Source organism: Rousettus aegyptiacus, unplaced genomic scaffold (genome assembly GCF_014176215.1).
Source record: "Rousettus aegyptiacus isolate mRouAeg1 unplaced genomic scaffold, mRouAeg1.p scaffold_m13_p_8, whole genome shotgun sequence".
NCBI lineage: Eukaryota > Metazoa > Chordata > Mammalia > Chiroptera > Pteropodidae > Rousettus > Rousettus aegyptiacus.
Window position 1 is genome coordinate 16,820,143 of NW_023416311.1, and position 12,060 is coordinate 16,832,202.

General features: G+C 59.5%; 3 protein-coding genes across 6 annotated transcripts in view; 1 reads left to right on the forward strand and 2 right to left on the reverse strand.

Annotated features, from left to right (window-relative positions):
• The window catches only part of AXIN1 (axin 1), a 54,836-nt gene extending 51,338 nt beyond the window's left edge, over nt 1-3,498 (forward strand). For both annotated transcript variants that reach the window (XM_016136733.2, XM_016136734.2), the window contains 2 exons: nt 1,496-1,663; nt 2,612-3,498. In XM_016136733.2, coding sequence (XP_015992219.2) covers nt 1,496-1,663; nt 2,612-2,738 — 295 coding nt within the window. In that variant the 3' untranslated portion in view covers nt 2,739-3,498. The remainder of the gene's footprint in view (nt 1-1,495; nt 1,664-2,611) is intronic.
• A 331-nt stretch (nt 3,499-3,829) lies between these two features.
• Nucleotides 3,830-7,284, reverse strand: PDIA2 (protein disulfide isomerase family A member 2). 3 transcript variants are annotated; one of them, XM_036225975.1, is made up of 11 exons: nt 6,924-7,284; nt 6,077-6,283; nt 5,873-6,006; nt 5,631-5,768; nt 5,432-5,548; nt 5,201-5,326; nt 4,936-5,082; nt 4,724-4,844; nt 4,460-4,641; nt 4,080-4,190; nt 3,830-3,957 (listed from the first exon to the last, which is right to left on the reverse strand). In XM_036225975.1, exons 1-11 carry the CDS (start codon nt 7,120-7,122, stop codon nt 3,913-3,915), a joined length of 1,527 nt encoding a protein of 508 aa, XP_036081868.1. In that variant the 5' UTR covers nt 7,123-7,284; the 3' UTR covers nt 3,830-3,912. The 3 variants fall into 3 exon arrangements, with proteins under 3 accessions (XP_036081868.1, XP_036081867.1, XP_015992224.2); XM_036225974.1 differs by having other exon boundaries at nt 4,936-5,133; XM_016136738.2 differs by having other exon boundaries at nt 3,830-4,190; nt 4,936-5,133.
• ARHGDIG (Rho GDP dissociation inhibitor gamma) lies at nt 7,282-9,841 on the reverse strand. Its single transcript, XM_016136746.2, has 6 exons — nt 9,547-9,841; nt 8,299-8,478; nt 8,140-8,223; nt 7,928-8,004; nt 7,781-7,844; nt 7,282-7,689 (listed from the first exon to the last, which is right to left on the reverse strand). The coding sequence occupies exons 1-6, from the start codon at nt 9,617-9,619 to the stop codon at nt 7,490-7,492; spliced, it is 678 nt and encodes a 225-aa protein (XP_015992232.1). The 5' UTR covers nt 9,620-9,841; the 3' UTR covers nt 7,282-7,489.
• Nucleotides 9,842-12,060: the final 2,219 nt, after the last annotated feature.

The window sequence follows — 12,060 nt, forward strand, 5'->3', positions numbered from 1 at the left end:
TCTGAGCTTCCCAGCCAGGCTTCGGGACTTGACAGGGTTGGGGCTGCAGCCATGATTTCCGACATGCTGCCGACTGAAAGCGTCGGCTCCTATGGTGCTTGTGTGTCCAGATGCTGTGTGCACAGCGAGCCTGGCTTTGTTCTCATGTGGGATGTGTCTGCTCCCCAGGTACACGTGGAGCAGGGGGAGCATTTAGTGAACTGCAGGCCACATGCAGGCAGCACCCCATTCCTGTACTTCTGCTCAAGACAGAGCAAAAAGGCGTCCCCCACCTCACCAGGCTTGTCCCAGACAATGCCAGCTGGCCTAGAGCTTCCCCACCAGGTCACTCCTCAGGAGTGGCCCTGCAGGAGCAGGGACTCTTCCTTCTGAAGAGAATAAGCCAACATGAGACCCCCACCCCCGCCCAAGGTGGGCTCCCAGGACAAGCTGGGTTAGAGATTGTGGGACTGAGGGAAGAAAAGCAGGTGCCAGGGAGGCCTGGCACGAGTGATGGACAACCACATGGATGAGGTGACAACATAGTGTGTGCCCAGGGATGCCAGGGAGGGGAGGGTCCCCAGAGAGGAAAGAGCTCATTATGCGCTCAGGTAGCCTTCCCGATGTGACACTGGTGCGCGAGGCTTTCTGCCTCGCCCAGCTGGTAGAGACTGAGGGCTGTATTCACATGTACCCAGACAGCTCCAGAGCAGTCACAGGGACCAGGGGGACAGAGCGAATGCTGCTTGTCCCAGACAGAGTATCTCCTCAGCACCCATCAGGATGAGGTCCTATCCCAGCCTGGGCAGGAGACGGTGTTGGCGTCATACCCCTCTCTGGAAGTCTGACTAGTTGCTGCCTCTGGCCTTTGGACAAGCTCTCTGCTGTGGAGCAGGTCCATTTCAAGATCTGTCACACTTTTGTTTGTCTGATTCTTGGCCTACAGATGTTTTTGAAGTTTAAGGCTTTAAGGTTTACTAAGGTATAAGCGGTATAGTTCAACCTAGAGGTGGAGGCTGTGTTGGTTCCAGTGGCCCAGCCACCTTAAGAAGCAGGTGGAGGCATCCACTGTGAGTTCCAACCCTGCCGGCCCACTTTTATGTGGTCTGGGTCAGGGGTGCTGCCCGCCAGCCAGCTCAGGCCATAGTGAGACCCTGGATTTTCCAGTGGGTGGAGGAGGGAGGCAGGCAAGCTGAAGTACTGTGCAGATGTGAGACAGGCAGGATGATAAGAGATGAGCTGGTGTCTACGCTGTGTGTCTCGGTGTGTGGATTTGGTGCAGAACTGGAATCCTGTGTTGAGACACCATGTGGGTCAAAGGCCCCCAGAAGTGGATGGGGCTGTATGGGCGTGTTTGGCCTAGGGGCCTGTGAATGCGTGGCATTTCTGAGTGTGTTGCAGCTCATCCCTGCAGGCCCTGCACTGTCGTTTACTGAGAGCTTGAGGCCTGAGGTCCATTGAGGGGTTCCCTGTGGAACCCAGAGCCCAGGAATCACCGTTGTGTCTCTGCCTCCAGGACAAAATCACAGAGGAAGGTGGGCAGTGGGAGCACCCAGCCTTGCGATAGCATCGTTGTGGCCTACTACTTCTGCGGGGAGCCCATCCCCTACCGGACCCTGGTAAGGGGCCGTGCAGTCACCTTGGGCCAGTTCAAGGAGCTACTGACCAAGAAAGGCAACTATAGGTAAGAGTAAAGGGCTAGGGTCTGTGGTTAGGTACTTTGTCCAGGAGGTAGTGTCATTTGCTATGTGCCCTGTTCCCACCCTATTCTCATCTCATCTAATCTTTGTTCCCCACTTACCCACTTATCCAACCCTGAACTGTTGGAGCACCTTCATGTGTACAGTGTGGCTCCCAGGCCTGACTCCCAGTGCCAGGTGACTAGGGCATCTAGGCCTACTGAGGGCCCTGGACGGTCCTCACTTTAAAGGTGGGGAAACAGGCCCAAACACAGTGGTCTGTCAGTCTCCGTGCTGTTCTGACCTAGATCAGCCTCGTCTCCAGCCTCAATTCAGCCATTTTACTAGATGGAGAAGCCAGGTCCTCTTTCCCAGGGTCCAAGGCCCCCCTTTCCAGAGTTAACCATGGGCTGCTTGGCCCTGCCAGCCAGCCAGCCCATGGAGGCTCCTGAGTGAGCACTGTGGGAGGAGCAGGGGACAGATAGGGTCTCAGGTGGGGTCAGCCCACAGTGGCCTCTAGTGGGTGGTCTCTTCTATCTTCAAGTAGCAAGAAAGCACCCTTGGAAGGTGTGGCTGCTAGAGGAGGGTCCCGGCTCCACCGGCTTCTGCTTGGGCCTTACTTGGGGCATGTCACCCCGATGGAGATGACAGGCTCAGCTCTTAGGAAACAGAAATGCCGAAGCTGTCCACTTCTCCCCCACAGCACTTGAGAGGCCCGGGGACCCCACATGTGGTCACTGTACTGTTCACTGGCAGCCGTCCAGCAAGCACGCACCAGGCAGAACCAGCTTGTGGGCCCTGTGCATGTCTGGAGCGTGATTGCCAAGTGCTGTATATGTATGGGGCTGCCAGGCTAGGAAGTTGGGAGACCCTGAAGATGTGGGGGCGTGGGGAGGAAAGGAGTGGACAGGCCATCATCTGCTCTCATTCCCTTCCTCACCCATGTCCCCCAGATACTACTTTAAGAAAGTGAGTGACGAGTTTGACTGTGGAGTGGTGTTTGAGGAGGTTCGGGAAGACGAGGCCATCCTGCCTGTCTTCGAGGAGAAGATCATCGGCAAGGTGGAGAAGGTGGACTGACAGACAGGCCTGGCCTCTGCATCAGGCTGGGCCCTTGTTAATGGCGGTAGGAGAAGCCACACTGAGAGCCAGGAAAGGCTGTGGCATGTCAGGTGCTCTCACGTGTGTGCAGACCACAGCTCCTGGTGTCAGGCTGGGGCTGCCATCCACCCCTTTGGTCCATCTGTGTCCAGGTGAGCAGGGGTCCTGCTGAGTGGTCAGGCATCTGTCCTGCTGCTGGTGAGGAGGGGCCCCGTCCACTCCTCCACAGCAATACTCAGAGTTCACCCATGCAGGGAGCCCACAATGGGGCTGCCTTGATGACCCTCCCCAGTGGCCCCCTGCTGCTAACTATGGGCCATCTCCGCCCCCCGCCTCTCTGCCGGGCACTGATACCACAGGCTCCGCTTCTTCCTCTTGGAATCACCCACTATGCCCTGCCCTGGTCAGGACCAGCCCAGGCCCAGGGTACAGGGGGCCCTAGGGGGCCTTTAAATTGTACATGTCACCGAGTGCCTTCAACACAGCTTGTCTCTTGCCTGCCACTGTGTGGATCCGGTGACGGGGCACCTTGTTGTCCCCTCTCCATCCTCAGTTTCCACAGCGCTGGCTCAGCGGGTCCTGGGCCCCTCCTTTCTAACGGCCCATGTAAATATGTACATTTCTCAGGCTAGGGCCAGCAGGGGGCTGCCCTGAGCCCATTTTTCATGCGCTGACTTGTACAATTATCTTTTCAAAGGTACTTGGATAATAATGAAATAAAACCGTTTTTTGAACCTTCCTTGGCTGTGGAGTCACTGGTCTTCTGTGGGTGGGCCTGGTGGGTAGGTACGCCATCCTTGGCCAGCTTTCAGCTCGTATGGCCTGTCTCCTCTAGCCTGGCTACATATGGCGCATGTTAGGCACTGGCAGCAAAAGAAGTCACATCAGCCCCCGAAGGAGGGGCCAAGGCTGGCAGCAACCTTATGTCTCGCTCCTGTACCTGCCCAGGTGGAAACCCAGACCTATACCCAAGCCAGGGATCCACTGAGGAGGGTTGGGGACAAGGGCTGAGCCCTATCCAACATAGAACAGGCCCCTGGGGGCCAGCCCTGCTCAGGAACCACACATAGTCTAGGACCAAAGCTCTTTATTTAGGACCCACAGCTTCTCTGGCACCGGAAACAATGGCTCCCCAGCACTGATGTCGAGGCAGCTATAGCTCTTCTTTGGGCTCCGAGGTGGAATTGGCTGGTGTCTCCTGGAAAGGGTCATGGAGGCCCAGATGGAAACTGGGCTCTTAGCCCACTGCTGCCTAGTCCTATAGCCACCGGTCAAGAGGACTTGTCCAGAGGCCTGGAACCTTAGGACAGAGGCACTTACCAGGAAGGGGGCTAAGGACTCCTTGGTGGGCTCCTCTTCTGACAGCTTGCCCCCATTATCCAGGAACTTGGAGAGGGTCTCCAGGTCCCTGGCACTTTTGTATTCGATCACCTGAGGAGGGCCAGGAGGGTATGAGGGACACAAAACTTCCACCCAGGCCTTGCCCTTCCTGCCACACCCACCTGACTTCACCTTCTAAGGCCCCACCCTAGCAAGGTCCTGTCCCACCCACCTCAGGCCACACCCTATACTAGGCCTTGTACTCTGAGTCCACACCCCATCCCAGGGCCTGCCCTCTGAAGCCACACCCTTTGAGGCCATGCCCCATTTCCATCTGAGGACTCGGACCTCAGACCAAGAAAGGTGGGGTGCTGCCTTACCTTCCGACCTGGTCCTGCTGGGAAGTACTTGAGGGTGGGGAAGGCATGCACAACGAAGGCTTCCAGCTCGTTGGCTGTGGCATCTAGCTCTGCGATGATGATATCCTTGTGATCCCTGTACTTCTTAGCCAGTGCCTCCCAGGCCGGGGCCATCTCCTTGGAATGGGTGCACCACGGGGCGTCTAGGACAGTGGAGCATTGGCAGGGCCAGCAGGGCCCCCCCTACCCCTCACCTGCCCACTATCCACTGCCCTTCGCACTCACAGAACTTGATAAACACGTTCTTGGTTTCATCAAAAGCCACCTGCTCGAAATTCTTGCCCACGAGGGTCTTGACCGGACGCTGGTCCCAGTCAGGGGGGACCTCCTGGCTCAGGAGATAGGGCTGGGGAAACAGGTCAGGCACTTTGTTGGGGATCTCTCCTGAGAGCTGCTGCTCCCACCCCAACCCCCTGGATGGGCCACCCAGCACAGACCTTGAACTTGCCACTGAGGACCGCATGGCAGAAGGCAGTGACCGAGGCTGCAGTTACTGGCCCCCTTTCTGCAGGTGTGTACTTCTTGGTAGTCTCCGTGTTGATGAAGCGCAGGGTAGGGGCCTCCTCGGCTTTGAGCCCAAAGTACTGTAGCACATGGTTGTTGTCGGCACCCACGTCCACCACCACGAACAGCACCTGCCAGCAGGGAGTCCACACTGGGCACTAGCCTCCGTACCACCCACCCTCCTAGCCCAGCTAGTACCTGCCCCCGGAATGGGGTAGCTGCCTCCCTGAAGTCCGCCAACAGCTCCTGGTGCGGTGCCAGTGTCTGGTTGATGAACAGCAGCAGGTGATTGAGGATCCTGGCCGCAAAGATCTTAGGGGATGTCTGCAAGGCAGGCCAAACTCATGGGGGCCGATTTCCATGGTCACTTTCCCACTACCTCTGACTCCCCCTCCTGCAGCCTGCACCTGTACCTGTAGCCCAACTCACCTGGCTGTTGAACTCCGTGACCAGGTGCATGCTGTGGGTGAGGAGGAAGCGGGACAGCTCCTCCTGGTCCAGGCCCAGCTCCTCGTCCACTGGGAAGTCTGCCCGCCCCTCGTCAAACTGGACAACAGTGGGTGGGTCAGCAGGAGCCAGAGCCCTGAACCTGACCCCTGTCTTCGCCCTAACCCCAGCCCTGACCCACCTTCTTGAAGAGGACCACAGTGTCCTTGGTGAGGCCAAAAGTCTGAAAGAGCTGTGGCTGGTCGGTGAGGCCAAAGGTCATATCCACAGCATCCTGGGCCAGGGCCAGGAAGGTAGCCACATCCTCATCCTGCAGATCCTAAGGGGCCCATGCCTATGAGAACAGCTGGAGCCACAGGCCTCGCTCCTAAGGCCCGCCCCTCCCCCCAACCCTCCCCCCCACCCACCAGGCTACTAGCTCACCTGGAAGAAGCCAATGACCACTACATCCTGGGCATCTATCAGTGCTTGGGTGCCCTCCTCATCCTCCAGCCGTGTGGCACTGGACCCCATCCGCCGCCTCAGCCACTCAGCGATACCCTTGGCCTCCCTGGGACCTGTGGAGAGTCCCTTCAGCCCAGGCCCAGCTCCTGCCCCACCCCACCCCAAACATGCCTGCCCCCGCACCAGTGTAATCCTCTGGGTGTGTGCGGTTCCCGTCACGGAAGAACTTCAGGGTAGGGTACTCTGTCACAGCAAACTCCTTGGTCAGTTCTGGCTCCGCGGGCCCGTCCACCTTGGCCAGCCTGGTTTTGGCTGACTCTGCTGCCAGCAGAGCAGCCGCCTTGCTGTACTCTGGGGCCAACGCCTTGCAGTGCCCACACCATGGGGCATCTGGAGGATAGGGCCATGAGTGCCTCCAGCCCCCACGACCTTAGCTATAGCCCCTGCTCCGGCCCAGCCAGAGCTGGCAGACCTTGGGATCAGTCAGGTCCACCACGAAACATGTCCTATCTACACCTCCTTCCTTCAGAGGCCTTCTGAGTCTCAGCCACACCAAGCCCAAGTACCAGAGGTCAGACTACTCACGGCCCCCAGCTCATGGGTGCAGTGGCCAGCACCATTCAGTGAGTTTGAGAACTGTTACTCCCAGAGGCCAGGCTTCTGGTCATATGCCAGTGCCTGCTGAGGCCTGCCAGCTCAATGGCTTTATGTGTGTAAAGGGTTGTAAAAAAGGCACTCAAGAATATGCAAGGCCTGAGTTTTGTCTGGCCCTTCACAGAGTCTATAGAAGGATAACGACCATGGATCTCCTCTTCCCTCCCACAGACTGGGACTGAACCCCCAGGTCCAGCTCAGCCCTAGGACTCTGCCTCAGGTGCCCTCCAATGGAGCCCCAGGAACACAATGGGGCCAAGTGTCCACTGGGGAGATCCCCTCAAATGTATAAGCCCTGAAACCCGGGTGTGTGGGGGGTCAAACCCACTGGGCGGCCCCTATGGCACCCCCAGCCCTGCTGACCCTGCGAACTCACAGAACTCCACCAGCAGAGCAGGGTGCTCCCTCAGGGCCAGGCTGAGTGTGTGCCGGCTCAGCACCAAGACCCCATCCTCCTCGGAGACCTCCTCCTTGGGGGGCTCCGCAGAGGGACCCTCGGTCCCTGGCCCCTGACCCCATGGGCCCGAGGCCTGGAGCAGTAGCAGCAGCAGAACAGGTAAGAGCTGGCTGTCCATGGCAGTGCCGGGGCCCACAGAGTGTAGGTAGATAAGGGGGCTGGGGGCCAAGCAGCAGCTGCCACGTGGCACCCAGGCCTGGTCGCAGGGAAGATAAGGCCACAAGGCTCTCCCCACCCCCAAGGGAGGGGAGGCAGACAGAGGCGACACTCAGGGCACCGAGACAGGGTGACGTTTAATAGGACTATTTAGGGCACAGCACCAAGCCCAGAGAGGGGGTGTCCCGAGACGGGGCAGAGGGCATGGGGGTCTGGTCACTAACTGAGGGGGCTGGGGAATGCACAGGGATCCCTGTGCAGTGACTGACAGAGGCAGGGGAAACAAGGACCCCAAGTGGAAAGACCGTTCCCGGGGCAGGGGGCGGCGCTCAGCTCTTCCAGTCTTGGCAGATGTGGAGGCCCCACTCCCAGGAAAGGTGGTCTGCTCTGTCGTCATCAGTGAAGAAGGATGTGACCACGTAGGTGCCCCTCACCAGCGCACCCCGTGGCGCCTCCTCCACGGGACTTACGAACTCATACTCCTGGGCGCTCGGGCCATAACTGCCCACCATGTACACGGCCTTGTCCACTGGGGGAGGGAGAGGACATTAGGGGCTTCCCTCTGTCCCACCCGTCCCGCCCAGTGGCCACCCAGGCCACTCCCTGCACCCAGCCCTCACCTCGCAGGCCCCGGCGGTAGGTGTGATGCAGACATTTGAGGCCACTGACAATCTCCTTATTGACCTGAGGAACAGAGGGTGTTAAGAGGTCCCTCTGGGGGGCTGAACCTGTGGCTGACTAATGTCCCCCATGACAGCTACCCTCACCTTGAAGGTAATCTTCACTTTGTAATCAACACCCTCCTTCAGGACGAACACCTGGTTTTTCAGTGCAGCCAGCTCCCCTGTCAGGAAAAACCAGCTGAGGAAGGAACTCCTGCAATGGCTGAGACCCTGGCCCAGGAATCCCCCGTGGTGGGAAGCAGGGATCTAAGAGGTCTCTACCCCCAAGATCAGTCTTTGGTTTGCAAAGGCGTTACCTGTGAGGTCCATGGTTATGGGCCCTGGAGCCTGCTCAGACATCAGTGTCAGCCTGGTTACCTGGACGTTGGGCAGGCTGGGGTCTGAGGAGAAACTGGAAGTCTACAGGATGCACCCCCATCTTGCCCCACCCCTCCACTCCCAGGGCCGGTGCATACCCACGGTCAGCGGCATGGGCCCTAGCAGCACCCTCTTGTACTTGACCAGGCTCTCATCATCTGGGTCCAGCTGCTGGATCTCTAGGAGGCTCTTCCTCTCTGGGGCTCGGTACCCTGGCACAGCCTCATCCAGCACCTCCTCTGGTGGCAGCTGCCCCCCCTCCTTGTCTGTTAGGAGGACTGGGAATTGGGGAGGTAAGTGATTACCACCCACTGCCCCTGGTATTCACTGGAGCCCTCCATCTGGTCAGCTGTATCTCCCACTGCTGGAACTTAAAAGGAAGCCAGTAGGGGCACAGGGAGGGAAAGGGTATGGGATCTCAGAAAGGGAGGGCCATGGGGGGGGGGTCAGGGAGAGGAGTGGGCTCCCCTTTAGGAGACCTGGGGGTCGGAGAAGGCTCCCAAGAGCCAAGTGACCTCCCTAGAGGCACCAGCTGCCTTCTCCTGGCTTATCTATCCATCCAGGGACCCTCCCTGGCTCTGAAGCCAAAGGTAGGAGGAATGAATACCCCTAACTGGGGACAGCCCCAAGGACGGGGGGCCATCACCATTAAATGGTAACCTCTAAGGTCTTCCTTGGAGCAGAGGCTCTGCCTTCACAGTCCTCTGGGTCCCCCAGTGCTCTGGGGCCTCTTCCTATATTCCCATAATGCTCTTGGACACTTCCAGCCCCTACCATCCTGCTAGGGGATGGGGGTTTCAGGAACACCTTCCCACAGTCCTAGGGGTTCCTTCCATAGTGCTCCTGGAAGGTGGTGGTGACTCTCTCTAAACCTTTCAGCTTATGCTCTGGAGCCACCTCCCAGAGTCTCCTAAAGCCCCTTCCCAAGGCGCATGGGGGTAGGGGTCTCTCTAAGCCCTTCCCATAGTGTCTTGGGACAGGGTTTGTCTGAGTCCCTGCCCACTGTGCTCCTGTCTTCTCAGGGATTGCCACATACTCTCAAGGAGCCCCAGCCCCACCCAAAGGAGAGGGGATCTCTGGGGCAGGTTCCAAAAGGAAGAGGGTCCCTCTGTCACCTGGCTTCACAAACAGACCCTCCCACCCTTGGCTCCTTTCCCCATGAGTGTTTAGCTGGACGAAGCCCCCCAACCCCGCCAGAACCCTAACGGGGGACCGCCCCACAAGGTCCCACTGCAAGCCCCCAAAGTTTCCGCGGGGTGGGGCCAGCCCTCGCCTCGGGTTAAAATCGCCCCCAACCGGAGCCCCCCGCCCACGTGGCCGCCCTGGCCCCAACCCGGCCCGCTCACCTCGGGCGCACAGTGCCAACCGGAGCAGTTCCAGCAGCTGCGCCCCCAGCTCACACGCATCCAGGCCCAGCATGGTGGTCCGCGGCCCGGCCCCGCCGCGGAGCCGCCGAGGAGCCGCCGCCTCGCTCGGCGCTCAGCCCCGGCGCGACTGCGGTGAGCTCATCCCGGCCGGGAGCGCCCCCCGCGCCCAGCGCCGCGCCCGCGCCGCGCGCCCCCAGTCGCTCCGCGGACCCCGCGCAGCCCCGCAGAGACGCGCGTGTCGCCCGCTCAGCGCCGGCACCCGATGGTCCCCGCCCCGGACGCACCCGGACCCCACACAGCCGCCGCAGACACGGGCGCACACGGCCGCGGTCACGGTCCCAGCAGCCTTTCCGACTGCACCCAGCTCTGGCCATCAGGGCTGCCCCACCCCCCACGGCGTCGGCGGGAGTCTGCGGGGAGTCTCTGGGGAAGCTCTCTGGGCGAGGCCAGTGGGCTGGGGGCACCGAGTGGAGCAGGTGCGTTCCCCACCACGTCCCCAGGCTCTCATTACCAGCAGGCAGTGCAGACCGCACCTGGGGCCGGGAGGTCTCCACCCTCCTCCTCCTCCCCACTCGCAGAGCTTCTGTCTGGGCTTAGGGGACTCCTAGAACCCCACCCACCCACTCCCACTCCCACTCCTACAGCGCCCGCCTTGGGGGCTGGGAGGTGCTGTGTGTGTTTGCACAGCCTTCTGGCCCAGCAAGGTAGAAGATCACAGTCATCGGCACAGAGCCACCAGAGTGCACATGTACGTGTGTCCAAGGTCCTCAACCTGGCTATGTGAGTGTGGTAGGGGTGGGGTTGTGTATCTGTAGGCTCTGGAGACCCAGACGATTCTGAAATCCTCTGTCCTTGGGGAGAAAAGGACACTGATGCAAGACAGAACCAGAGTGGTGGTGTTGAGAGGGAGGCACAAAGGGGACTTCTGGTCTTGTTGCCTAAACGAACCCTGGGGTGGGTAGATGGGGCTCAGCCAGGGCAGGGAACCTGCTTCTTTCTAGACTCCCTCTGCTTCTTTCTAGACTCCCTCTGCCCCCACCTCCATTTCTGAGGACACTCAGGGATTAGACCTAGCCTTGTTCAAAGGAGCTCTGATGTGACCTGAAAGCCTTTTTGGGCCTCCAAGTCCTTTTAGGGCCCCTTCTTTGCTGCCTTTTCCCTGGAATGTAGGAAATCGGTCAGGTAAGCTACTCATCACAGATTGGGCATAGTCTGGCCTCTGGTGGACTTCAGCCTTTATATATGCCCACTTGTCCAGAGAAGAGCCAGGCTTGGGGACAGCCTGACTGTACCGGTATGGGTGGGAGGAATTTGCTGAGATCTAAGGCAGGATGGTACCCCAGCAGGGATAGGAGCCCTTTCCAGGCCCCTTGCCCCAGCTCATACTGGACCTGGCCTTACCAGCAGTGGAAAGGGATTCAAATCACCACATCTAAGGCTGCTGGCCAAAGGTAAACCCCATCCTGCCCTGTCCCCAACACCTCCTGAAGGGAAAGGGGAGGAGGGGAACTCTGTCTCCACAAAGCAGAAATGGACCTGTTTGCACCCCTTAAAAATGGCCCCAGCAAAGAGGGTCTGGGGTAGGAGTGGCCAAGCTGTTGGAGGAAGAAGAGAAAGTGTTGCAAGTGGGCCCTGAGCCCAGAGGCTGCTGGCCAATCCGAAGGGAGGTGACGTTGAGATCCTCTCTCCTCTCAAAAGCCCCTCTCCCACAGTCTTGGGGTATCCCGGGTGGAGTCTTTATCTGTTCAACTGGCTCCACTTCCCTGTGCAGGTTTGGCAAAGTGAGCCACCTGCCAACTTCCCTTAAGTCTCAAAGGATTCACATCTATTACCCTGTGCAGCCAGGCAGTGTCACATGGTTCTGGTGGCACCCACTCCATGACCCATGGTGTCGCACAATCGAAAGGACACACTCCTAGGGCAGTGAGAACCCTCGCCCTGACCCCACAGCCCTCTCCACCCCTAGTCCTGGCACATCTTGAGGGCACCATACATGGGGTGAGTACAGGGGACAGGGGTTACAGTAGACCCTAAACCACTGATCCTCCATCCCAGTCCACCTTCCCGACAAGTCCCCTCTTCTGCACACTCTTCCCTCATGGAAACCGCCCCCTCTTCTCTGGGCTCCTATCCACTCTCTGAGTCCTCACCACCTCTCTGAGCCACCCTCCTCTTCCTGAGCCTCTCACCCTGTCCCAGCCTAACCCCTATTCCCTCCCAAAACCCCTGTCTAAGCCCTTCACCCCAGAGAGGGCATCTCCGCCTCCCACCTCGGGGCCCCTCCCATGGGCCCTCTGGCTCCCGGCAAGTCCCTGCGGGCACGGCCTCTGTTTCTTGTGACGTGGCAGGCCATTCCTTGCGGTGGCCGGTCGAGCGGCCGGCCCGTTCCCAGACCCAGAGTGGGACCTAGGAATAACCCCAGGTTCGGGAGGGTTAACTCGGGCACGGGGCGGGGCAGGGCGGGGCGGGACGGCTCGGACGCCAATACCCCGC

Coding starts and splice junctions, on each gene's coding strand:
- ARHGDIG (XM_016136746.2), bottom strand. CDS start 9,619: ATGCTGGGCCTGGATGCGTGTGAGCTGGGGGCGCAGCTGCTGGAACTG. Junction 8,224..8,298: donor GCCCATGCCGCTGACCGTGG/GTATGCACCGGC, acceptor GTTTCTCCTCAG/ACCCCAGCCTGCCCAACGTC. Junction 7,690..7,780: donor CTACCGCCGGGGCCTGCGAG/GTGAGGGCTGGG, acceptor TCCCTCCCCCAG/TGGACAAGGCCGTGTACATG.
- PDIA2 (XM_016136738.2), bottom strand. CDS start 7,122: ATGGACAGCCAGCTCTTACCTGTTCTGCTGCTGCTACTGCTCCAGGCC. Junction 6,284..6,923: donor TGCTCTGCTGGTGGAGTTCT/GTGAGTTCGCAG, acceptor CCTATCCTCCAG/ATGCCCCATGGTGTGGGCAC. Junction 5,327..5,431: donor TCACGGAGTTCAACAGCCAG/GTGAGTTGGGCT, acceptor CCTGCCTTGCAG/ACATCCCCTAAGATCTTTGC.